The sequence below is a fragment of the Indicator indicator genome, chromosome 29 (assembly GCF_027791375.1).
Source record: "Indicator indicator isolate 239-I01 chromosome 29, UM_Iind_1.1, whole genome shotgun sequence".
Taxonomy (NCBI): Eukaryota; Metazoa; Chordata; class Aves; order Piciformes; family Indicatoridae; genus Indicator; species Indicator indicator.
Genome location: NC_072038.1, coordinates 3,734,245 through 3,760,573, shown reverse-complemented (window position 1 = coordinate 3,760,573; position 26,329 = coordinate 3,734,245). Strand labels below are relative to the sequence as shown.

General features: G+C 46.6%; 2 protein-coding genes across 2 annotated transcripts; both read left to right on the top strand.

Annotated features, from left to right (window-relative positions):
- Positions 1 to 5,745: 5,745 nt before the first annotated feature.
- On the top strand, positions 5,746 to 17,062 carry JPT1 (Jupiter microtubule associated homolog 1). The gene is made up of 5 exons (XM_054393877.1): positions 5,746 to 5,877; positions 8,970 to 9,112; positions 9,778 to 9,875; positions 11,799 to 11,826; positions 16,584 to 17,062. The coding sequence occupies exons 1-5, from the start codon at positions 5,822 to 5,824 to the stop codon at positions 16,730 to 16,732; spliced, it is 474 nt and encodes a 157-aa protein (XP_054249852.1). The 5' UTR covers positions 5,746 to 5,821; the 3' UTR covers positions 16,733 to 17,062.
- A 1,591-nt stretch (positions 17,063 to 18,653) lies between these two features.
- NT5C (5', 3'-nucleotidase, cytosolic) lies at positions 18,654 to 25,267 on the top strand. Its single transcript, XM_054393887.1, has 5 exons — positions 18,654 to 18,836; positions 23,446 to 23,546; positions 23,631 to 23,691; positions 24,699 to 24,813; positions 24,904 to 25,267. Exons 1-5 carry the CDS (start codon positions 18,654 to 18,656, stop codon positions 25,044 to 25,046), a joined length of 603 nt encoding a protein of 200 aa, XP_054249862.1. The 3' UTR covers positions 25,047 to 25,267.
- Positions 25,268 to 26,329: the final 1,062 nt, after the last annotated feature.

The following is a 26,329-nucleotide window of genomic DNA, read 5'->3' as shown; positions in this document are numbered from 1 at the left end:
GCCTTGGATCTCCTGAATTAGTAGAGTGGTACTTTGTCTGTCAGGAACTTATCTGCAGGATTCATGTAAGGTAATGTTGCATGAATAAAATGAGACCATTTAACATGAATTGCTATTAGCTTGCCAAAAAAATGAAAACCAGAGGCTTTTGCAGCCTCTGAATTGGTGTGGCAGCTTTGGAAACACACCTTAATTCAGCATCAGTCAAAATTGCCTCTAGTATTTAGCCACAGGCTATTAGGAAAAAAAAATGAAGGCATTGAAATCTTCTTTTTTAACATCATTCTGCTATTCACCTGAGCCTGCTCCTCATATTCGTAGATCTATAGAATGGTTTGGGTTGGAAAGGACCTTAAAGATCATCCAGTTCCAACCCCCCTGCCATAGGCAGAGACACCTGCTAGACCAGGTTGCTCAAGGCCTCATCCAACCTGGCTGCTTGGTGTTTCTGAACTATGTTGACTGCAGTCAAAAACTGATAAAATGATCTTTACTGAGAGGTGTTTTCTTGAGATAAAAATCAAAAGGCCTTAAGTGACTTAGTTTCTTAAGTGCCTCATATATTTAACTGTCATTCATTTAGCAAACTGTTGTGGCCTGGCACATTTTGATACCCATTTGTGTACACAGCAGTGCAGAAATGCTAACCTGTGCTTTTGAACCCTACTTTTTTAGAACTCTTTTTTCCATGGTCTTGCAAATAACACTTCTTGCAACAGCGCTCTTTGAATTTTGGTGCTGCTCCTTCTCTGCTAGAGAGTACCTGTTGATTCCTGTTAGCTGGGACCTAGGTGTTAGGCTAGGTGCTGTGACTTCACTAAGAAAGCTGCTGCTTGGGGTGATGATTCAGAAGTGGTGGAAGTCCAGGTATATAAACAGTTTGGATCAATTTGGAGTTCACTTAGCTGTTTGGCTTGGCTGGGTTTCCAATAGTTCTCATGTTTACACTGTTAGCCTAACAGACTGCTACAAGTGCACGTGTCAGAGGCTAAAGGAAAGCTGGGCAAAGAGGTCTTGTCATGAGCTGGGAAGATTTTCCTGTTTGTTAAACAGCTGGGATCTTCCAGGAGCCTGGGCAAATTATATTATTACCCTCAATTTTCAAATAATGTATTCTAAAGTGATTGCTCTGCAATTTAGTGAATACTCCTCTTGTGGTTTTTAAATGAGAAGGAATGGAATAAGTTGTAATTGGATCCAATAGCAGGTTCTTGTGGATGGTGAGACCTTCAGCACACACTGGGTCATTAGTCCCTTGGACAGTTTCAGCTGCATGGACACCACCACTTATTGAAAAATATGTGACCAAAATTGTTTGCTTCAGGCACCCAAAATACAGCAGTTTTATTCCTGTAATGGGGGTAATGACAGCTGGGTTTGGTGGGACCCTTAGTTACTACCTGAAAATCAGTCTGGCCTTAGAGGATCTGCACCATGGGGATGCACTCATTTCAGTAGGGCTCTCAGAGGATCAGTCCTAAGTGGCCCGAGATGCTGGTTCCGAAGGGGCTGTGGGAGTGCAAGGCTGTTCTGAAATGGACTCTGATAAACTGCCAAGAGTGTAAGGAAATGCTCCAAGTGGTAACGTGAGAGAGGTCGTTTTGCTGGCCTGTGGAGGTGTTAACAAAAGGAAAAACCCTGGAATAGTACTAAGAGAGCTGCTGCTTCAATTTAACTACAGTATCGAAACAGAGCATCTCTGCAAAGGTTACGGCCAAAGCAAGATGATTTTCTTCCAAGAATATTCCTTTCTGGTGCCTTCATTTTACTTCTGAGGCAGAGGATGTAACCTGAGCACTGTTGTTCTGTCTGTGGGGTACTGCTTCTATTGTGACTGTTACTGCAACATTAATGACAACGTATAATATGACTGCCTCAAAGAGCGACTACTTCCTGTGCTCCAGCCACTTGGAAAGAATTGGATTTCTAAGGAATAGCAATTTGTTTTCAAACCCAACTGAGGTTTCCTTGATTGTCATCTATTAAGTTGAAAGCGAACAATAAGTTGAAGGGGTTTTTTTGTTTTTTTTTTTTATTGTGGCCTTTTCTCAGTACACTTTTATCAGCTGGTGTGGAGTACTAAAAGACAAACCAAAAGCATTTAAATAACTGGAATTATTTTAATTCTATTACCACTGTAATGAATGCATTCCATTCTCTGGATTACTGAGGGTTGTTCATTTTGGCTGTTCAGTGGTTGCCAAACTGGCTGTGTTCTGATAGCAAATCATTTAATGCTCTAGTTTATCTTGCCTTTTTTTTTTTGTACTTTGTGCCAGAATGAATTGGTGCTACAGCGCTTCTCCCTGCTGCTTAGGATGGAGGAGTGTGAGGATAAAGTAAGAGATGGAAGAATGGAATTTGATCCCTGTTGTCATTTTTTGGTTGGCATCCAAGATGCTTAATTACAGAGGTTTCCTGATGTCTTCACTTGGGCTTACTCTAACATGGAGATGCTAGGAGGCCCCACTGGTGTTTATGAAATGGTTTGAGTCCCTTTGAGGGATAGAATTCTCCCTTTTCCCTGAAGAATTTTGGTGTAGGCAGAAGGAATGGGGCAGAACTGGTGGTGCTAGGAGAGAAGTGTGTCACTGTCAGGTGAGATATCAGAGGTGATGAGTGAGGGTCAGTGGGGTGCTGTAGGAAGACAACAGAAGTGTGAGCTGGCGAAGAGCTGCAGTGGAGTGGGGATCATGGGAAAGAGCTGTAGGTTTTAACAATCACTCCTGAGATGAGGATGACTTGAGAGCACTGGGGAAAGACAGAGGTTGTGGATAAATAATAAATATATTGTTTTTCCTTAGTAAGGGAATATTCTCTGGGGGGAAATGAGCACAAAGGATACCCTTTGTGATGAATTTTGTTCTCTCTTTGTTGGCTTAGGTCAGCCCCTTGCAGTATGCAGTCCATAGGTCTCTTCAAAGCCCATCTGATGCCCTGCAAGGGCTCTTGAAGGATCACTTAAAAAACTTCAGAGTTTAAGCAAATTTGGACAAGGCAAAAGTGGAAGGAAAGGAGCTCTCTGAAGACTCTGTCAGGGCACTGACTTCCCCTTCTAGTGATGCTTATCTTTGTTTCCAAAGGAGCAGTGCTTTGGAGAACATTATCTGGAGAACATTATCTGTGATGCTGGATGCCCAGACAAGAACAGCAGCATGTGTTGCCCACTCTGCTTTTTTTGCTGTTCAGAACTACATCTCTGCAGCTTTGAGAGGAGTCTGGACACTGTGGTTCAAAGCCTCCTACCCAAACAGTAAGTTACTGTTAAGAACTGCACCCGAAGAGGCACCAAAGCAACTTTCCCCACTCCTGCAAGCTGCAGCATCTGCTCAGTTGCAGAAATGTTGGATCTGTCGTAGAGTACTAGGCTTCTGCTGAATTTCCATGACTGTGCATCTCCTCAGATGCAAAAGTCTTTGACAGCTGCAAATCCAGCTGTAACAAGGATTATTTGTTAGCTGAGGTTTACTTTTAACCTTCAACTGTGAATGAGTTGGGGGAAGAAGGGAAGACACGACTGTGTCAAAACCTCTTTTTGTATGATGTGCTTGGAATAAAGAAAGAATATTCTTTGTGACTGTGCTGTAAGTAGCAGAGGCTGGCACAAAGATGAAACTCTTGGTCATGGGTGGATGACCAAGCTGTGGCTTCTCTCAAATGGATGGCATCTCTCCTTGCCTAACCCTTGCATTTCCTGGAGTCTTGTTCAAGCTTCCAGATGCTTTTTGCAATCTTTGCTGGCTGATTTTCAACGACAGGTGGGATTGTTTGGGGTCTGAGTTTTTCAAACAGCTGCTGAGAATTTTTCTGGTCCAATGTCATCATCCTGAGAAGGGTCACAAGCCCGTTTGCCATCATGATCTTCATAAACTTCCCTTCATCTTGTTCTGGGTAAATAATCAGCAAAGCAGCTTTTATTTAAAGACTCTCCTGCAGTCAGGATCAGTGTGGTGCCTCAGAAATAGTGGAGGTTTAGGATTCTAAAGCTACATGTTTAAACTAGCTTTGGCAGAGGGAACGGGTTTTTCTTCATCTTGACTTTAAAAAATGGCTCCATATATCTCGGGGGTACAAATTTAAGAGTCAAATCTTGTGGGTTTGAATAAAAAACATTCAGATGACAAAATACTTTGGAAAATTCCTGAGAGAGCAGATGTTTACCTGTATGCAAGTAGGAAGAATCATTTGACTTCTTCATGCCCAAGCCTAAGGGATAATAGAATTAAACCAACTGTGTCATGGTACTTAACATTTCCCTTTAATCTACCTCCGGAAAGATGTTGATGTGACAGAATCCCCTGGGGGCCTAAATAGTGGTTGGGGCTTTGTTTTGTTTTTTAAACAAATTTTTTTTACAGAGCCTAGATTGGAAAGAAACATAACCAAACACTCTGGTCCTATCTGTGTAGTTGTAGTTTTTTACTGAGCTATGTTGAGAATGGTGATAATTCAGACACGTAACTCTATGTAGAACATGAGGTGTTGTGTACCACAAAGACTTTTTTCCAGACTGGAGAAAAATATTTTCTGGGAAGGGCGGTTAGGAGGTTGGAAGGGATGTTATTAGTGCCAACTGGGAGAGATGGATAGAACAGGCAATGGTTTTCTTTCCTCCTCCCTCCATACATGAACAAATTGAAATAACATTTGCAGTGGAAGGTCCTGATGTGTGGATACTGGAGTAAAGTTGTAGTGATCAAGGAGACATTTATGTCTGAATGCTGGGGCAAGTTCAGGAAGGTCCCTGTCACCAAATCAAAGGTGGATTTGCCAGGTAGGTCAGCAGCCAACACCTGGTGGTGTAAAGTGTGTGCTGTGTGAGTTGTATGCTGGGCTTGGGGGGAAGGTATGTGCACAAAATCCAGTGGCTGCCTGCTTTGAGGAGAGGTGAGCCATCCAGCTGGGCTTTGTAGAGGAATAGTCCACTACTCCAAAAACCTCTGCTACAGCAAATTATTTCATTCCACCGCACATCATCTGAGGTGACGGTGTTTCACACCAGCCCTGTGCGTCTTTGCAGCCCCTTGGCTGTGTCTCTGCCCTCGTTGGAGCCAATTCTTAACATCACAGCAGCCTTGTGTGACCGCCCTGGCCCCTGGGTTGCCCCTTTATTGTTCATCCATACACTTCGGTGTTGTGCCATGACATGCTCTGAGGCAACCTTAAGGCAGGCAGGGGCCGGGCCACATCCCAGCGTGGTGCGAGAAAGCAGGCCCTCAGTGGGAGTGGGCGCTGGGGGTGCTCGAGGCGATGCCTGCAGAGGTGGAGCTCGCAGCAGGTGGGGCACGGAGGGTGCCGGGCGGGATGACAGCACCCACCAACCCACCCCCCTGCCTCGCCGGGACTTCCCTCCCAAGGGAAGCGGCACCCCGACTTTTGTCTCGCCTCATGCGTGGTTCAGCCAATCACAGCTCGCTCGATGTGAGCGACGGGCCTCCCGCCAATAACCAACAAAGGGCGCCTCCGCCCAGGCGCAGCCAATCGCCACAGAGTAGACGTATTGCTTCACCAATCAGCTCTTTCCGATGAGGCAAGCCGCTTCAGAATAGACGGCGAGGCGGGACAGGGAGCAGAGTGGCAGGGGGTGGTCGAATAGGAGTTCGGAATTAGGTTTGAATCTCCCAATGAGCGGGCTGCTGAGGGGCGGGCCTTGAGGTGGCTATAAAAAACGCGACCGGTGCGGGCGGCGGCTGCAGGTGTCAGCGGCAGCCGCGAGACACAGTAGCCGGTGGGAGGTTGCTCCGTATTTGGGACCGCCACTCCCCGCTGGTCTCTCAGCGGAGTCCGTTCCCCTCCGTCCAATTTCTCCGTGTCTGCCGCTATGACAACCACGACCACCTTTTCGGGCATGGACCCCAGTGGCAGGAACAGCTCCAGGTCCGGCGAGGGCTCAGGGGCCGCTGGGACCATTAGGGGTGGTGGGGCTGAGACCGTTCGCGGTGGAGCCGGCGTTCCCAGCTGCCTTAGGCCTCGGGGGCCTGGACGGCCACAGAGGGAGCTGCCTAGAACGGCTCTGAGGAGGGATGGCGGGACGCGAGTTGTGCTGGGGTCGGGAGGGATTGGCGGGCGCGGCCGGGTCGGGGCTCGGTGTGTGCGGTCCCTCCTCACCATTTCCCGGGGGAGGTGGCCGCACCCTCTCGGGGGCAGCGAGCTGTCTGTCGGTTCGGAAGACAGCTGCCCTGCCGGGAGGGTGATGGGCAGGGCGGATGGGGGATCCAGGCTGTGGCAGTGCCCTGCCGCAGCTGCCCGGGGGAGGGGAGTGTGGGAACTGCAGGGGTGGGAGCTGGAGAGACCCACCCCGGGCTGCTCGGGTGTGCCTGTGCGTCCCTGCCGCTTCTGAACAAAGAAGGGAGGCGACTGCCAGCCTCGTTGCGCGGCCGCGCAGCCTCATCGCGGTGGGGGACACACATGGCACTGCGCCCCTGCTCCTCTCTCCTCTGCCCCGCCGCCTTCCCCTCCCTGTGGCTGCCAAGACTGTCCTTGCTCCTCAACCTGGCGTAGCAGCCCGGGAGGCTGCCGTGTTCTGGGTGGGGCTGAGCGGGTTCCATTGTCTGCTCTCCGCGGCCTCCCCACCTGCCGGCCTCGGTGGGAGCCCGCGGCTCGGCCAGTGTCGCGCCCCGCCCGCAGCCCGGGCCCCGCACGCCGCTGCGCTTGGCCGTCCGGACCCTCGCCCAGCCTGGAGTGGCCGTTCCGTGCAGCTCCAGCTGCTGCCGCTTTGACCCTCGGCTCGCAGGGAGCATGGTCGGGGGCGGGGGGATGCTCCTTTCCCGGGCTCCGACCCTGCAGCGGGGCCTGGCTGGGCTGTCGGGGAGGAACGGGGATGGGGGAAGCTGTAGCCTATCTCGAAACAAAGAAAACTTGGCAGGTACGTCTGGAAGAGATGCACAGCACTTTGTCGGGCGCTCCACGTTTCTGCAGGAGTAGCCGCTGGCTCGGGGAGGATGGGGTCGTTTTTTCAAGCCATTCTCTTGTTTTTTTTTTTCTGTAAGATTTCTGCCTGATACTTCTGGTTTGCTATTAACTTTAAGGGGTGTGTTTTTAAAGAAAGCAGGAAAAAACCCACAAACCTTTTATAAGGGTGCTTCGTTCTTCCTGGATGGAGCCTGTGGGTGAGTTTTTCAGTGTACATCACTGGGCATCAGGCACAATTTTAAGAGCAGTTCACTGCTTGAAGTTGGGCTTTGGTGAAGCATGTTAAAGCCTGTCAAGGCTGTGAGAGGTTTCTAAATCTATCAGCCTTTAGCTGAGGTTGGGGAGAGGGATTATTCCTTTTTAACAGTTTGAGCAATGGCTTTTGTCCTTCCATTACTTCTGTTAATTTCATTAACTGTCACTGGAAACTTGTGCAGTTAAGTGTTTTGGTTTTGCTGCTGTGGCAAGTAAAGCTGATCCAAGTTGTGGGAACAAGCCCTTCCTGCCTGTTCCTCAGATTAGTAAGTGCAACAGATGTAACTCAGAAACTAAACCTTCTACATGGGGATGTTTCCTCTGCAAATAAAAGATAAGGAAGCTGTTCAAGACCATTATCTCTTCAGAAAGCAGACAAGACAAAAACATTCTTGTAGTAAAACACACTGTGCTGTCTCCTGGGATCATCCCATTAGCAGCTGAGCATTAGTAATTAGGACTTTGGAGAAGAATTTTATCAGGAAAAGTAGTTTGTTAGTGTAGTCACACCAAACATCCAAGCCATGCACCTTGGTGCATTTTTGGTGCTTTGTGTTTGAGCTCTGCAGACTGCAGGCGTGTTTTATTGTTGTGTCTGGAATGTAATGGGCACAAAGTCTCAAAAGATGTGAATCACTGATGGTGATGACATCGTAGTCAGACGTGTTCTTTGTGCTGAATTCCCAGGTTTGGTGCAGTAACAAGCTGTGTAGTGTTCTAACTTGAATTCATTATTTGTAACTAAAAGACAGTGTGCACTATCACTAGCTTGTTCTGGTCTCAGCTTCTGAGCACTTGGGTGTCTTGAAAGCCCAGTTTTGTTGGTGTGCTTCCCATCTCTTTGGGGGCTGTGACAGTTCTCATATGGCCTTGTGTGTTTTTATTCTCATGGGTTTTGTCTGCCTTCTCCAGCTAACACACTAGCCTTGAAAAGATCTTGTGTGTAAAAAACCAAACAAACAAACAAAACAAGATCTGGAGGAATTTACATGCAAAGATTAATTTTGTTGCTGTTGGTTGTTTTCTGCAGATTGGGAAGCAGAGCACAGCATAGCTCACAGAGTACTGAGCAGAAAGCTTTTGTGTCTGCCTGAGAGAAGACTCTTAGATGTAGGTTATATATCTGAAGCTTTGGACACGTGTGTCTCCCAATAATAGTCTAGTGTGAAACTGTTTAATTGCACCTTTTAAGTCTGGTCCAGTAGCATGCTGCAGACTTGAGGGTTTTCCCAAGGAAACAAATCTAGATGCAGGCTGCAGTCACCAGTGATGCAAGCAGTACTTTGGCTCAGGTGCCAAACTTTATTCTTTGCTGTGCTGCCAGTTTGAAGATTGATGCTATCCTTCACAGGGTTCTCTTCAAAAAGCTGGAATTTGACATGCCTACATACCCCTTGTTCTATTTTTCAGTTGGCTCAGGCAGAAGGCTGGTGTCAGCAGCTCTGGTTGACACTGAACCAGGCAAAGGCACTAACAGAGTGCAGGGGGGATTTTATTTTTGTAAGTGTTGCTGAAGAGTAGTGGAGATAGAGTGCCTGGATGGAATGCTGCAGGCAGCTTACCTTTTGTAGTTGAAACTTTGCACTGGAGCCATGGCAGCCTGTCTCATTTGTTAAAAGCCCATACACAGCACAGTCATCTCACATAATTAATGTTGAGACAAAATTTAGCCTGTGTGACTGCCCCATCACAAGAGCCAGCAATGATTTCTTGGCTTCTTAGTCTGGACTTGTATGCTGGAACACAAGTCAGTAATGGTGATGGTGCATGTAAGGGTGTAAAGCTGATTTTTTTCTCTCCAGAGTGCTGCGTCCTCCTGGAGGTGGGTCCAACTTCTCCTTGGGCTTTGATGAGCCAAAAGAGCAACCTGTGCGGAGGAACAAGATGGCATCCAGCATCTTTGGAACTCCTGAAGAAAATCCTCCTTCCTGGGCTAAAGCATCAGGTAAGATCGTAGTGCTTTGATGCCAGATCTGCTGACAGGCTTGTGTTCATTCTTTGTGTCAGCCTGAAGCTGCTGGTGGCTCTGTGGAAGCCAGAGCTCCCTTCCTGCTTGGTAACTGAGTGCTATAAAAGATGTTTGCTTTCACGAGGTTTGTAGTTCTCACTTGGAGTTGCATTCAGAGGGGTTTTTATACAGGTCTTAGGCATAGATGTTGCAAGCAGAGAATTTTATTTTGAGTGCAATTCTCCAAGTTGATCAAATGGCAGTAAGGTGAACTTGGGTCTTAGTATTTGGGCTATCACTCATTGCTCTTGATTAATCAGAGAATGCTTAGCTTGGTGTCGTACTTGCAGCTGGGATTAAGCTTCCATTTCTGCACAGCATTGCCAGTACAAGTGGCCTTGGGACTCTGCTTTTAATCTGTTTAAATGACACCTTCAGTTACATGAGATGTTATAAGATGGTTGCTTGTGAATTACCTAAAGGACCAGGGCTTCTTAAAATGTTAATAGTTTTTATTTAAATATAAAACCCAACCCCCAATCCAACCAACCATACAAAAAACCCCAATTGAAACACCCTGCCCCTTCCCAAACCACTGGCTATGATCTACTTTCCCAGTAAGTTCATCTTGCAACCTGATTAAAATCAATCTCTCCTTGTAGGGACTAAGCCAGGTGAAATCAGAGACGACTGTCAGTCATCTGGACCACAAAGAACAAACTCAACTGAAGCAAACTGTGGAGACTTTGTAGATGCCAAGGTCAGTACATTAACTACAAAGAGCTTGATAATGGGGCCATTCACACTCTGCCTGTGATTGCTTTATCACTGATGTTCACACACTTGGAAACATTGTAGGATTTTGAAGCCTCATTCTGAAATTCCTTCTTTTCCTGAAGGTTCTCTTTTCCACATGCCATAGTAGCTGCAGGGCTGGATTTTTCCAGAAGGACCACTTTCTAGAGCTCTTAGTGATGAGGCATAGTGTGAAATCTACCTGCAGCCATGTAACTGTGTGCTTTAATAGATTTTTGCAAACAGTAGTTACCCACAACACTGTCTGCATCTGACAAAGGGCTTGGTTTCACACCCCAAGTACTCACCTGAGTAGCAAATGCTTTTTTCCTCTCTGCTCCTGTCTTTAATACCACTGTGTTACTGTCTGTATAAATTGTCTACTAGTAGCAATGTGGAGCACAATTTGTAGTGCTAATGTGGGATTTGCTGGATGTTTCATTACATCTAATGGGGAAAAACAGGATGAAGAGGAGTAATTCCTCTAAACTTAGCAGAAGAGGAACCTCCACTAGACTGCACTTGCATAAATCAATTCTAGAGGGGGAAAAAAAAGAAACCCTGTTTTTTAAAATATCCAGCTTTAGGTCTTCTTAAGAGTTGGATAGGTAAATATTTGATCTCAAATATTTCAACTTGCCACAGGCAGATACCTTTTGCCTTGTGGGATATAAACAGAGTTTTATTTTGATAATTGCCATTGATCATTGCAACAGTTTTGATTAATAGGCTCTTTGAGCCATAAAACTGTTCTGTGTTGGTTTTTTTTTTTTTTTCTGCAGAAAATGTCTTAATCCAATCTAACAAACAGAAATTTAACAACTAGAAATGAGATTAAGTTTAGAGCTGCTGCCACAGAAAACAATAACAAACTCTTCACTCTGATTCCATTTTCTACTTAATTGTTAAACATTGTTTACCCTTGCCGTGGTTCTCAGCTTTGCAAACAGATTCTTCTAGTGCAGAATACATCAATTTTGTGCAGTAGTGGCAGCTACAGTCAGGAGAAGCTGGAGTGTTCTGGCCCAGTCTGAGGTTTAAGGCAATATATATGTGAGTTTATTTTGCATTTATATCCTGATGACTGCAGTTTCACTGTAGAATAATGTTAACTCTATGGAAGCTTATTAAAACCTCATGCCATTGAGGAGCCTTGGCTGTTGCTGGAAGACTTGTATCTGTGTCAAGTTGCAGCCTGTGAACTGCTTCAGTATGAAAAGAAGATTTTTGTTGTTTATGTAGTGAAGGAAAGTTACATCAGTAACACTGCACAAGGCCTGATCTGTATTTAACAAATGGAGTTAAAGAGCCTGGGCAGAATAAACCCTCTTGGCCTTGCTAACAGATAAATGTTGGAAGGAGTTGCTCAGTAGAAAGGAGGGGGGCACTGAGCTGTTGCTCATTGCTTACATTATAACTTTGTCAGCATTGCAGTTACAATGTTCTGGTTCCTGTCAGTGCTGCCTGATGTAGGGTGCTGTATATAATGAAGTGTTCTTGCCCACCCACCTCCTTCACAGTGTGGGAATCACAAGTATGCCACATATTAGAGGTCATCAGGATTGCTTCAGTACTGTCTCTGTTTAAACTTTTGGGTAAATAAACAGTTGATTAAATTATTGGGCATTCCATGAGAACTGGTGTTTATAAACCCATGATATCTGCAGATTAGTATCTGATGATATGTGTCTGCAGAACCCACCGTGCTGCTCTGATGCCTGTCCCAAAGAGGCTGTTCCTGGTCTAAAAGTGTGTCACTGGGTCTGTCACTCAAAGTGTTGCTAGATGGAGCCATCATGGTCACTATGTGGAATATTGAACACCCTTTCCATGGAAAGGGAAAGTCCATTGTGCAGTGAGAGATGTAATGTGTTTCTCTCTCTTCTAGGGAGGAGATGTTGGTGGTGAAACTTCTGGTGAGTAGCTCCTTTGGACTCTTGCAGTAAAAGCCTTTTGCAGCTGTTGAAATGAAAAAGGATATAGGATATATAAATGGTCATGTGTTAGGAGAGAGACAGTTTGGGATTGTCTCTTGAATGCATCAACTCAGTGACCTGAGTACCTCAGTGGAAATGTGGGCATGGAATGAAGCAGCAGAGTGCCTGTTAGTCATCAGCTTAGAAATGAGAACAGTCCTGTTCATTTTTTTTTTTTGCCAGCAGCAGTTGGTGTCAAGGTCTGCTTACTAGAAGGCAAGGTGGATACCAGCTTGCAGAGAGAGTTCAGTGATTTAAGGACTCTGCTGCTGCTCTAGTAGCTTATAATTAAATAGTACACTCAAGGTAATGTATTTTAGCATAGCAATTTACTTCTTTCCTATTGTCTCCTCATACAGCAAACGCTACATTCACAGAAATGCTCCAAACCAGCTACTGCATCTGAAAGTGTCTGCATTAAGTAGCTTCTAAGTTCCTGTTGCTTTTTAAATGCTGATTTTTTGCCAAGGAAGTTGATCTGCATACTGCAGATTTCATGTGAACAGGGGCATTTCCCCTAGCAGCATGCATATGAACCATGAAGTGTTATTTCTAGCTCTGAGGCTGGAAATCTCTCCTTGGTGAGATTCACCTCAAGAATAGCTGACTTCCTGACAAGAGGAATGTGCATGCTGACTGCCTGCTTTCCAAGTGCTACTTTCAACACCTAAGGGTTATGGGAGATCACTAAAGCCATTAGCAGTTCCATGTCCTGAAAAGACTTCTGCTGGGAGGGTGAGAGTTTTTCCACAGCATTTTTTAACTACCTCTGAGTGGTATCTGTGCCTGAAGTAAGGCTTCCTTCTTTAGCAGGCTGCTTCTAGTCAAACTCTACAGGCTGCTTTAGTACTTTTCCCATGCTTGTCTGAGCTTAATTAGCACTGTAGGCATCTAGTGTTTGTCTCAAGTAGGAGGATGTGGTTTGATAGTAGAAGTAAACTGATCTCAGAGCTCTGCTCCTCCTGGTATTTAAATCAGCTCACCATGAGATCAGATGAGAGCCTGCAGGCAGTGGTGAGGCAATAAGAGATGGGATGGGAAGAAGCAGAAGTAGAGCTGCCTGTGTTAGCAACAACTGACTGAAACTTGGACTACAAAGTGATATTTCTGACTTGTGGGGGCAAAAAAAAAAAAAAAAAGAGGTTTTTCACAGCTCTCACTTACTGGCTTTTGATTTGTCCCTGTTAGGTGACAGTGAAGGAAGTTCTTGCTGAGTACCAAATAAATGCATGCTGGCAAGTGTTACTTAAAAGCAGTATTGAAAAGTGAGTGACTGGGATTGTTTACTGATTGTTGAAGATGGTTAAGATGAAATAAAAATGAGAAGCAAAAATTTGGATGTTAAACTTCCACTGATGGTACTTTTGAAGGAGTAGAAAGTTAATGCTTCCTGGAAGTGGTGTCTGAGGTAGATTCTTGAGAATCTTAAATTGCTTCCTACCATTAACAGTTTGGGGTATTGTAGCTTAGTGGAGCACAGAGCCTTGTTGAGCTGTCTGTGTCACTCCACCACTTGATATATTCATGGTGGATGAGGTGGCAGACAGCTGGAGAACATCCCACCTGCCACACAGATGATTTTTTTTTGTGCTCAGTGGTAGTAGAGCTGGCTCTGGAGTTGGAAAGGGGCTAGATGAATACACCTCCAAGTAAAAGCTGTCTGCTTACAAGTTCACAGCACAACCAGATTCTTAATGGTCTTCCATCAGTAAAAAAGCTTATTCTTTTGAATTTGGACATTATGTTCTGTGTGTAACTGATTATAAAGCCCTAAGTAGGTGTCAGGTGGGGTAGGCATATGTATTAATCATGCCTGTCTGGGGGAGGAAAACTTTTTCCTCTTGCAGCAGTGTTCTGGCTTCCTGTTTGGAAGCTGTAGTTCCTCTTTGCATCACAGTTTCCAGCAGTTTGCAGTACACTTGGTAGAAAGCTGAGAGATTGTGCCCTTTCTGATAATGGAAGAACTTCACCACTTGATCTAAAGCATTGACTGCTTTAGGATCACAGAATTGTAGAATGATTTTGCTTGGAAAAGACCTTTAAGATCATTAGGTCAAACCATTACCTAGCTTGGCCAAGCCTGGTGCTAAACCATGTTGGGTCTTCTAAACATCTCCAGGGATAGGGGTTCAACCACCTCCCTGGTCAGCCTGTTCCAGTGTTTGAGAACCCTTTCAGTGAAGAAGTTTCTTTGATACCCAACCTAAGCCTACCCTGGTGCAATGTGAGGCCATTTCTTGTTCTGTTGCTTGTTACTAGAAAGAACAAACCAACTCCCACCTTTCTCCAGCCTTTCCTTTCAGGGAGTTGTAGAGAGACAGAAGGTCTCCCCTCATCCTCCTTTTCTCCAAGCTAAACAACCCCAGTTCCCTCAGCTGCTCCTCTCCAGACCCTTCAGTTTTGTTGCCCTTCTTTGGAGATGCTCCAGCACCTCAATGTCCCTCTTCTAGTGAGGGCCCCAAAACTGAGCACAGTACACAAGGTGTTACTAGGTTATTTAGTTACTACATTGACAAACCTCTTTATACCTTGATTGTGGGAAGTACTAATGTGTCTGTCAGCTGGTTGCAGGGGCCTCTAAATGCTATAGAAACCTCCCCAAAGCCTCCTGTAATAGCAATTCTTGATTCTTTGTGGTTCAGTGTGTGCTTGATGACTGTGACTAGCTACGGAGAACCAGCCAGCACTATTGACTGCCACCAGTGACATGACACACAGGAAGGTGGTGGCCAGATCATCATCATGAGTACTGCACAGTGCTGGGGCTGTCTGCTGAAGGCTTGGGACAATGCAGCATTCAGCCCAGTCTGAGCAGAGAGCCTGGCCACAGTTGTTCCCAGCCTGCTGAGTAAGCAGGCAGTGGGATGCATGAGCTACAGAAGCTTCAAGCTTAAAAACTTTGTGTTAATTCTTTTGTTCAGCTGTGCCTCTGGGTTAATGAATACAGTAGAGAGTCTGTGTTGTAGATTACTTCTGATTGCATGGAGGCTATACTAAGTTGCTGGAGTTCTTTTGAGGTTATCATCAGCATGGATACGGGGGGGGGGGGGGGGGGTGTCAGTGGACAAGTTGAGTTTTTAGTGTTCCTGATGAAATTGTGTCAAATATTAGTAAAAAACTCCACCTGCATTGCTACAGGATTGCAGGAAACCTGCTCCTGGGGCTAGGAAGGTAACTAAGGCAAAGGGTAGGGCTTAGTGATTGCTTTTTAAGTTGGAAAAAATGAGCCATGGGAAGAGATGCTGGAGCTAGTTTTATTCTGTGCCTTCTTCTGTGACCTGGGAAAGGTAATGAACAGTGAAGTCTCCAATTCTCTGGGTGAAATTAGCTCTGTCAAGTAGTTAAATTGTGCTGATGGTGAGAAAACCTCCCTGTCAAATGGACTCAGCTAAACCAGGCAGGCAGGTATAAAGTTGGCAGGATAATCTCTGTGTAAGTAAACCTAAAGTAAAGCATCTTGGGGGCAGGGGAAACCCCAGCACCTAAGTCATGCCAGACTTGTGTTAAGCTCTCTCCACCAGTTACCTCCCAGGGTTGACCTTGAGTTACTGCTGAAAGTTCTCTGAAGTGTGTGGAAGCAGCAGCAAAATACTGAATGCTGTCAGGGAGAGAATTGGAAACAAGGTCTCATTTTGCCTCTGTTGAACAACAGATGTATATTCACATCTTGAATTGTGTGAATACAGGCCTGGAAGTGGAAAGGCCCCAGCAGGTTGTGGTAGATGGGCAGAGGAAGGGAAAGGGAAAGGTGAGGGGTTGCAGCAGCTGTCTTATGAGGAGGGACTGAAGAGAAGGCTGGGGAAGGGGGGATACCATCAAGCATTACTAAATCATGAAGGTGGTGGTAAAGTGAATGTGCAGCTATTCCCTGAATCCTCCAAACCAAGAACCTAGAGATCATCAGATGAAACTCAGGGGCCTGTTAAAAGCAAATGAAGTAAGCTGTCAACAGAGCAGGTGGTGAAGCTCTGCTGGCCCTCACTCCCCAGCATCAGGAGGTGACTTGGTGCTGGCTTGGGCCTTTGTGTTGCTCTATAAAAATGTGAGATGCTCATGTCCTTGCTCTGCTTGTTAATTATCAATGACTTATTTGCTACAGTATCTAAAGTGCTTCCTGTGAAGGATTCCTTTTGTGTCCTGTCTTCACTTGTGGTTGTTCAGAAGCATTGAAGATAAATTGTCCTGTGCTTCCCAGGGAATGTACAGTGCATGGCTATTCCCTACTCTGTTCCCTGAAGCCTCAGAAGTGTGTCAGATCCTCTTCCCTCCAGTTATGGAATTGGGAATGTTGCTTCAATCTCCCCCTTGCAAGTACTGGTGCCTCTGTGATGGCTTCCAGCACCTGCTCAGACTTGAGTTACAATTGTCATGGTCATACACTGACTTAATCTGTACAAGATTTAAGACTTAAGCTGCTTGTCATTTAAAAACTATATTGCTGGGCTCCCCTAATAGCAGCTGAGTGAATGTGGCAGTTGAATGCCTGAAACTGAACTGTGAGGCATGGGAGTTCATCTGAAAAAAAAAAACTTCAGAGGGCAGAGGTTCCTCCTGCCAGCAGATTACAGCAGCACTCCAGTGTGCCTGTAAGCCTGGAGAAAACTTAGAGAGAGAGGAGCTGATCTTCTGTCTAAGCCTTGAAACATCTGGCTTTCATCATCCACAGCAAACACTTTTAAAAGCTTCTTTTCTTCTAGAAATCACTGAGGCTGATGTAGAAGCTGCCCCAGGTCAGAATGAAGAAAAATCCCTGCCTGCTGCACCTGTTCCTAGCCCAGTAGCACCAGCACCTGCACCGTCCAGGAGAAATCCACCTGGTGGCAAGTCCAGCCTAGTCCTCGGTTAATCCTTTCCCTTCCTGACTGTTTTTGAACTCGTGTCTGTTTCTTTCCCCCATGCTTGTGAACTGCACAACTTGAGCCTGACTTTACATCTCTAATTTCTTTCATTAAAAAGAAGCACTTTATGTACTCCATCTTTTTTTTTTTTCTTGAGATCTCAAGGTTGTTGTTTCCCCTTCCCATCCCCACTTCTGTCCTGTGTTTCCCCCAGATCTACTGGAAGTGACATGAGTGTTTTCTAGTGCTAGACTTGAGGGAAAGCTTTATGAAGTATAGTAATGTAATTGGAAGGGGGAGTAGCTTGGTTTTAAGTGTGCTTAGAGGGTTTTTTTTGTACTGAGGTTTTTTTTTTTTTTTTTTAGAGACCCTGAGCTTTACGAGGGTCTAGAATCCTGGTTAAAAGAGACCAGCAAACAATCAGCAAGAGCAGTTCCTCCCTCCAAACGCTGGGGTTTGGGGGTCTAAAAGGTTTCATTGACTGCATGTGGTAAATGCCTTGAGCCCTGCTTGTCCCATATATAAATCCTGAACTGGTTAATGTACACCATGCTGCCTTTAAAGAAATCAATCTTGATACTGGACTACTATGAAGCAGGGTATGTGCCAAATAGGGCTGGTGACCAGAGCTCCCTGGCCCAAGTGCCAGGTAGGGATTTATTCAAGACTTTAAAAGTGGAGTGGATCATAAAAAGAAATAAAAATGACAGGGCTTTTTTTTTTTTTTTTTTCTTACAACTGACTCTCAATGATGTGCATGATCATGCTGGTGCTTGACCATGAGGTGAAAATCTCATCCTTTAAAGTGTGTGTTGTAATTTCACAGAAGCTGGACTGTTGCTTAAAAGTAAAAATAATATAGAAATTTTGAAGCAGTGTTTCCTGTGTGGGTTTTATTTCATGGGTTTGGTTTTTGCTTTGTTCCCCGTTGTCCTTGTCTTGCCAACCTGCCTTTGCTCTAACACAGGTGGACTGTAGCAGAAGAGGAGCTCTTATACCTGGCTTGATGTCACCATTTTTCCCCTGGAGACAGTGTCTGACTTATCTCTGGTGCTTTTATTATCTTCTAGATCAGACAAGTGTGGAATATGGCTTTATGGCTTCAGATATATAATCTGGTTTATCCACAAGGCTTTTTTTTTTTTTTTTTTTTTTTTTTTTTTATCCCCTCAAGAAAATGGAGGAAATGAAAGTTTCTTCTCACAAAACCCAAGAAAATAGGCCCTAAGAAGGTAGGGGTGGGGTGGGAAGGAGGCTAAGCTGTAATGCTCTGGCCCTGGAGGGGGGAGCTGGTGCATGGTCAGCTGAAGCAGTGGATTTGTGTAGTGCTGCTGTCAGAGAAACCACCCCATTTCCACCCTCCTCCTGGAAGAGCCAGTGCCTAAACCACCCCAGCTTTCCAGAGGAGTTTTGGAGAAGCCCTAGCCTTAGGTCTTTAACCCATAAAACTGGATTTGCTCTAGCACTCCTCCCCTCCCACACCTGGGGTGGAGTTCCTTGCAGCTGGCATGGCTGTTATCGGCTGCATGCAAATGCTGCCAACCTGATGTCTGGCCTAAAAGGAGGAAAATAACCAACTTGCATTTCCCTCCCAAGCTGCACCACCCGTGGAACGTGTTCATGCTCCTTACTGTCGCTAAAGTCTGTAAGACTCCGGCCAAGCCAAGCTGCCTGTGTGTCCACCCCTCTCTTTGTCTCGCTTGGAGCATGGCAGCCGCAGCCATGCTTTTGCTGCCCACCTGGAGAGGCTCTTGCTGGGCTCTGTTCACCTTTGGCCGGTAAGCCCGGAGCCGGTGGAGCCCACCCGCGTTCCCACGTGGCTGTTGGGCCAGGGGCTGCCACCCGCTGCGGTCCCGCCCCTGCTTCATGCATATTCACGCCTACAGCTCTCGCGTGTGCTGCCCGGCGGCACCGACCGCGCCGAGCGGCATGGCCAGCGCGGCCGGCTCGCTGCGGGTGCTGGTGGACATGGACGGGGTCCTGGCCGACTTCGAGGGCGCGGTGCTGCGGGATTTCCGTGCCCGCTTCCCCGGGGAGCCGCGGGTGGAACTGCCGGAACGGCAGGGCTTCTCCGTGCGGGAGCAGTACCGGAGCCTGCGGGAGGACCTGGCGGTGAGGGCCGCGGGACGGGAGCGGGACCGGGAGGGGAACCTGCGGAGCTTCTCGGGGCGGGAGCAGGACCAGTGCCTGCGGGAGGACCTGGCCATGAGCGCCGGGGCCGAAGCCGAGTTTGCAGCCAGCGGGCAGTGCTGTGGCGGAGCTAGAAACCCGGAGGGGGCTTGCGCCTTAATCTGTCCCCTTCCCTTTTCCCTTTTCCTTTCCCCTTCCCTTTCCCCCTCCATTTTCACTTCTTTCCATCCCTGTGTAAGCAAAGGAACTCTCCTTCTCCCCACCAAGTGTATGCAAAGCCGAGGGTCGGATCGGTTGGTTTTTAAGAGGGTGCTATAAAGTTGGTTGGTTGGTTTGTTTGTTTGTTTTTTTCTTCATTCTAGCAGCCTGAATGTACATAGTAATAATTAGTGACTTCTTCCAGCCCACCTTTACAAAGAGAGGTGCATGCAGGAATTGGGCAGGAGTGATTCTGTCACAAAAAGAACTGCACGAATCTGTTCCCTGAACTGTCCTCAGCTTGCTCTTTGCCTACTTGTGAGCTGCTCTTGCTGTGCAGCAGTGGTAATAACCTACCTAAAGCACCCTGAGTGCTCTGCAAGTGCTAGTGCAGCTCCGTGGCAGGACGAGAAAGATAAATATTAGATAAGGGGTTTGTTGATCTCATAAAACCTTGCTCCTGTATCATTCCCTCTGCAAGCTCTGACAAGCAAAGCCTGTGGTAGGTGAGTGATCTGGTCCAGGTTCGTTTGTAAAATGCTGGTGGTACACCTGACATCTGCACAATTTGTTGCTATTTTTAATCTTTGCAGATGACTCAATATCAGACATTTGCAAGGCAAAATTCAGAATACTGTGAATCCAGACTTCATGCTTCCTTCTGGTTACTGCAGGATGGTCAGGGACTGAGAAAACAGCGGATGCTGATCCAGGAGGTGCTGTTAGAACCTTTTCCTGAGAAGTTTATTGCTAATTTTGAAGGTCCTCTGCTGAGCCTGGAGGCTTTTTACTGCTGAGAAATGGCAGCTCACCTGGATTTCACTCCTGTTCCATACCAAGGTGCAAGCTCCTGCTCCACCATGACAGACAGGAGTGCTGGGTCTGGGCTCCAAACTGACCCAGCTCTAATTGATGACTATTGATGCTCAAAACTTTCTGAAACTATTTACTTGTAAATGTAGAAGGCCTCACTTTGTATAAACAGATTTATTGCTTGAGTATTCCTTAAGTGCATCCCATTTAGGTATACTGGGACAAAAAAAAAGTAGGTATTTTAAGGTATCATAGCTTTTTATTTGTTCTTATTTGAAAGGTCTACAATCTGATCTGTCCTGGAAGTTGTTTTCTGTTCTATTTATGGCATTCCCATTCCCTAATTTGACTTAATGCTCATCCTTTTCCTTCCCAGACCTTAGGTGTGTCAATGAAACAAGCAGATAACCGGTTTTGAATCCCACACAGATCAGTAGTGGCAGAAAGCTCTTATCTTCCTGCTTCTCATTAGCCTGGCTTCCTAAGGAAATGAGGTTTATGTAGTTGGATGTCTGTCTGCTTCATCAGTGATCTCTGGGCTGGTGTAGGTGCATTTGGCAAAGCAATAAAGTTACAAAGGTTTGATGTAAACATTAGAGCTGTTTAAAAATAGAGACCTTGTTAGTTCTGCCACGGTCTGGGATGCAGGAGAAATCCCCACAGGAGAAGGTCTCTCCTTGTCCCCAGTTGCAGAAAAGCTTGGGCAGGAACTGGCAGCTCAGACACAAAAGAGCAGGGGTCTGCAGTGCCACCTGTCCCTACAAAAGCACCAAATCTGCTACTGAAAGGGGAAGGTTCAGCCTGAGACTGAGCTCTTTGTGGCAGGTGTCTGCTGTGTCCTACCCATGAACAGCCACTCATGATGGGAGGTGGGGGGTGAAGGATTGTGGTAATGATTTCTTCTTCATCACCATCAGCAGCACTTAGGAAGTGCTGATGCTTTGTTGGTGCTCAGCAGCTGCCTCTTGACATTTGAGCCATCACTTTGCTTTTTCTTTCTTTTCTGGTGGTAAGTTGACCATTAATTTCACATTGCAAATCCATTTCATGTACAAGACTTTCTCCTCTGCACTTGCCCATCTGACCTCTCCTGTGTGTGGAGTGAATGAGCTTTGTTGATGGGGATTTCTCTCCTGAGCATTGAGAATGTTGTTACCTGGCCCCAGACAGTTTCAGAAAAGGACTCAAGATCTCCACTGTGGCAAAAATGTCCAGAATTTTCTTTTGAAGTATTGCAAATGGGATGGATCTAATTCCTCCAGTTTTCTATCCAAGGTGCTATCTTGCTAGTGGAAGTCAAAAGGAAATGTTCAGCAATGATGGCATGAGGATGAGGAAAGAAAATTGGCTTACTTTTTTTTTTTGGGGGGGAGGGTTGGTGGGGAAGGGAGAAAGGGGTTTTGGTTCTAAGAGTCAGCAAATCAAATTTCTTTCCCCAGCAAACCCAGACATTTCTGTGATGTGGTGGAAACTTGCCAGTTTCTGGTGTCTTGCTGTAGGATAAAAGAGCTTTCAGGCACAAGCCCTGATTCGGTAACTTGGGAAGAGCTCCAGGGAGTTGTTGCTGAGATCAGTGAGGCTTTGCATGGAAAGAGAGATGTGGGCAGATCTGATCACCACATCTTCAGCTAGGCTCCCTAACCTCTCTTGATTTGCATGGGAAATCAGGCAGTGCTTCCAGATTGCTGGCTGGTGATTTATGGTTATTTGTAAATTGTGATAGCTGAGTGAGCAGCATGATCTGCAAGACTTATTTAATGTTGATTCCTTCTCATTACCTCTTAATTGAAATGGGTTTTATGTTGATGTTCCACTGATGATAGAGAGCAAGGAGCCCATCAGCTGCACTCTAAAGCCATCTTGTACATTCTCTAAGCAAAGGCTGCCAGCCTGCCCCTGAAGAACATTCACTGAGAACTAAGTTTCCAAACTATTCCGTGGCATGGGAATGTCCAACTTTAACGCTAGCAGAAGAATGCTGTAGTGACACCCCTGAAGCTCCCTGTATGACCCCAGGGAAGGTAAGATTCATGTGTCTTAGGGCAGAAGAGCGATTGGAAACTAAATCTCTTCATCTGAGAATGAAATTTAGTCCTGGAAGTGGACTTGGCTCTTAACACTGCTGGGATGGCAGCTGCTGCTGCAGGTCCTGAGGGGTTGTGTGATAAGGGGAGCTGTCTGCTGTGACCTGCACTGAAATGCTCTGATTTAACACAGGCCACTGAACTGTCACCAGGAAGCAGTTCTTAAAATTGACTGACCAGTGTTGGATTCAAACCAGTGAACTTCCTAATAGTGAAAGGTATGAGAGTGTCTTATCAGTGAATTAAAAAGGACTGGAAGGACAATCCTACCTTGAGGCACAGGAATTGCCCTGGAAATGCTGCTTTTGCTTTTAAAGATGCCACTGTACTGGATCATATTCAATGCCTTTTTGGTTTTTTTTGCACCATTTTTGGCTACTTAAGCCTGGGAAGACATTGCTCCTCCAGTAATCTTATTTCTTTCCTAAATACACTCACCTAAAAATTAGTTTCTACCTTAAGAGAGATCCTCCTGTCCCACTTGTTTACTGTTAGCGATTTCTCTGCCTGTATGGAAGGTGGGTTTACCACTGAGAGCTGGTGCAGGGGGAAAAGGGATAAAGCTGTGATCCTCTGAATTGCAGTGCTCAGTCCACTGCTAAGGTTGGGTGCAGGGAGTGGCAGGTGGAACCCACTCACATCACCACCAACCCCACCTGGGGTGTGGTGGTGCACAGGTCAGTTCATGAAGCCAAAGGTTCTTGAGGCAGCACAGGGATCCACCTCTGCATTTCCTGCTGTAGCCTCACTCTCTTTGAAGTACAATTTGCACTGACACACTACCACAGAGGAGCAGCTGTCCATGATGAAGTCAAGATCTGCTCCTTTACCAACTGCTGTTTTAGTGTGTGATTGGAAATCATAGAAAGCACCAAAGAAAAGTAGCTTTGGAGCACTCCTGTCTGCTTCCTTCCCTCTTGCTGAGTTGTTCTGGTCTCAAAGGATTACCCCCAAATGTGTGGGTGTGCTGACCTGGCCTCTGCACTGAGGCTGGTAATTAGCATGGTCACCATGTTGCCCTGTTTGCTCTCAGGGAGAAGAGGGCTATTGGGTAGTCCATGTGTCTGTCCACTTGTTCCTGGTAAAGCCATGAGCAAATTTCGGTCAAACGTGTCAGAGGAGCAGAAGCCTCCAGCTTGTTGCTTTGATTTGCACAAGAGTTAGCAGAGAGAGACCTCTGGGAAGGGCTGAGGTGTGAGCTCTGCCAGGCACCAGCAGGTCAAGCAGTAGATCGAGGCTGCATTCATGGTGCTACACTCACAGAGCATCAAGGCCAGGTCAGCCTCCTCACTCCAAACAAGCCAACCAAAGAATAACTCTTTGTTCCTGTGTGCCTGAGCAGGACGTGCCCTGGAACCCTCAAGGTAAGAAACTTTATAATGCACTCTTGGTGTGAAGCATCACCTCCCTCTGAAGCAGTGGTGCTTTGACAGCTGTTGTGCAGAGAGCTTGCCCAGAAGCACAGCCATGGCTAATGCTGCTCCTGTCTCTTGCAGGATAAGGTAGCCAGTGTCTATGAATCCCCTGGCTTCTTTCTAAGGTTGGATCCAATTCCAGGAGCCCTTGAGGCCATGCAGGAGATGATCCACATGCAGGAGTAAGAACACTTTGCACTCTGCAGCCTTTCTCCATTATCTCATGGCCTTTGCCCTGACTGCTAACAGAGGCTGTTTCTTTTCAGCACTGAGGTCTTTATCTGCACAAGTCCTCTCCGGAAATACGAGCACTGCATCGTGGAGAAGGTGGGAGAGGATTCACTGTGCTGTGGGGCTTTTGCAAGGCTTTTGCTCTTTCATACCACCCAAGTTGGAGTCATTCATTTATAAAGACAGAATCTCGGAGTGCCACATGATGCCAGCCTCACCTGGGGGCACCTGAGCCCTGTGCTCTTGGAGCAGGTGTGTGACACTCGGACTCAGCTGTGTCAGCAGGTGATGGCAAAGGAACTGTTGAAGTCTGGCTCACAGGGATGGGATATTCCCAGGGGATTGCACACTGGAGAATCCTCCACTGACAAAATTCTGTCTAAATCTGGAGCCTGAGCTCTCCAGCTGTCCTGAAGGAGGCCAGTGCTGAGTAAAGAAGAGGCTATAACGTTTCAATTAGTCCTGTTTGCCACTGGCACAGGAACAGACAGAGGGACCTTAGTCACTGCAATGACTTAGCTGGGCACAGTGCATGTGCTCTGGGCAAGCAGCCAGTGCCAAATTTGACAATGATTAGGCAAACAGTGCTGACTGAAGGCCATTAAAAGTACAGGTTAAATGTGTGCCCTGGGCCACAGCCAGGCTCTGTGGCAGGGATTCACAGACACAGGTGGAGCTTCCTGGGGGAAAGAATCACAGAATCATAGAATTGTTAGGGTTGGAAGGGACCTCAAGGATCATCCAGTTCCAACCCCCCTTCCATGGGCAGGGACACCTCACACTACATCAGGTTGCTCACAGCCACATCCAGCTTGGCCTTAAAAAGCCTCCAGGGATGAGGCTTCCACCACCTCCCTGGGCAACCTGTTCCAGTGTCTCACCGCCCTCATGGGGAAGAATTTCTATCCAATCTGAATCTACCCACTTTTAGTTTTGCTCCATCCCTCCTAGACCTGTCATTACCTGACACCCTAAAAAGTCCCTCCCCAGCTTTCTCATAAACTTGCAACCCCTGGTTTACAACGGTTTTGAGTAGGGCTGACTCCAGCAATGTGCAAACTGAAAGCATGGCAGAATCTTCTCTTTTCTCCTTGCCTGTGCAGTATCAGTGGGTAGAGAAGCACCTGGGACCCGAGTTTGTGGAACGGATTATCCTAACCCGAGATAAGACGGTCGTGGCTGCTGACTTGCTCTTTGATGACAAGGATACCATCAGAGGTTTGGAAAGCATCTGCATGGCTTGCTGTGAGCTGGGGAGGAAACTCACCCCCTCAGCTGACTCCAGCTTTCCTCCCTCACCCTCCTCAGGTGCAGAGCCAAACCCGAGCTGGGAGCACATCCTGTTCACCTGCTGCCACAACAGGCACGTCCAGCTGCCAGCACCGCGCCGGAGGCTGCTCTCCTGGGCCGACGACTGGAAGGGCATCTTGGACAGCAAGCGCAGGCAGTGACGCAGGAAGGGGATGCTGTGCTCTTCCCACTGCTGGGGAACCACCAGCTCATCCACCTGCAGGGACACCCACCTCAGGAGCAGCAAGTGGTCAGCCAGGCAGGGGCACCAGAGCTGGTCAGTTACAGTAAGAATTGAGCTGCCCACACTGCAGAGATGCCTCCTCCCCAGCTTGCATTCATTTAGTTCATCTCTGTAGAGTTTTGGATGTTTGCTGTTGGTAGTACAAACTATAAAATACAAGCAGTGGGCTGTTTGTTGTTTGTTTGTTTTTTTTTCTCTTGAGCCCATCTGCTTTTAACCTCACTCCTGCTTGGTTTGGGCTGACTCAGAGTGGAGGGGGGAAATAAAGAGTAAGAAGCAAAGCTGTGAAACTTGAGCAGACAGAGTGTGGGTGTATGTCAGGGAGCACTGTGCTCAAACTCCTGAAAATTTAAGTATTTAGCCACCCTGGCTTTTGGGTTGCCTTTCACTGGCTGATAGTGAAAGGAGACCAAGCAGGCTTCAGTTTCTGTCCCATGTGAACCAAGGCTGGGCTGCAAGTGCTGTAGAGAAATATGTATGAGCTTGTACAAAACTCTTTACACAGCACTGAAGTTCATGTTTTATTAAGGGAAATTTTTATAAGACAGCAGTTCTCAGGAGCCAGACTGCTGTGAGCCCTTATTTTTTTAATCTTCACCTTTCTCACCAGAGGTAATGAAAGGGAAACAACTTCCTGCTTGATAGGATAGCTACAGCCAGCCCTTTGTATTAATTTAATAGCTGGGTGCCTATGCCATGATGATAGGATGGCATATTTAGTACCAAAGGGATGCAGTAAGATTGCAGGTTCCCAGGGCAGGGAAACTCCTTCTTTTCTTCTGTAGGAGGAATGAAGTTCATCTGACCTTTCAAAGTCATTTGAGTTGATGCTCGAGAGCTGCAGCAAAGCCAGCCAGGAATTATGGGAGGGATATAAGCTGCTGAGTAACCCAAGCAGAAAACCCCCTAACTGCTGGAAAGGGCTATTTGTGCAAACTGGGGGCTGCACTTGACAACCTGCTCTCCACCAGCCACAACCTGATTTATTTTAAATGTTTGCTCCCAGTTTTAACTGTGTGCTTGGCCTGACCGACATGATGGTGCTCTACTGTCCTCTATTAACAAAAACCCAGGGCTGGTATGACCGATTTCCCTATTTACTGTTGTTCTTGACACACTTTTGCCTTGCTGAGCAGAAAGCAGAGGCCTGGGAAAACAGAGAGGTCTCCCTCTCCGCAGCTCTGTGCTGTCGTGACAGCT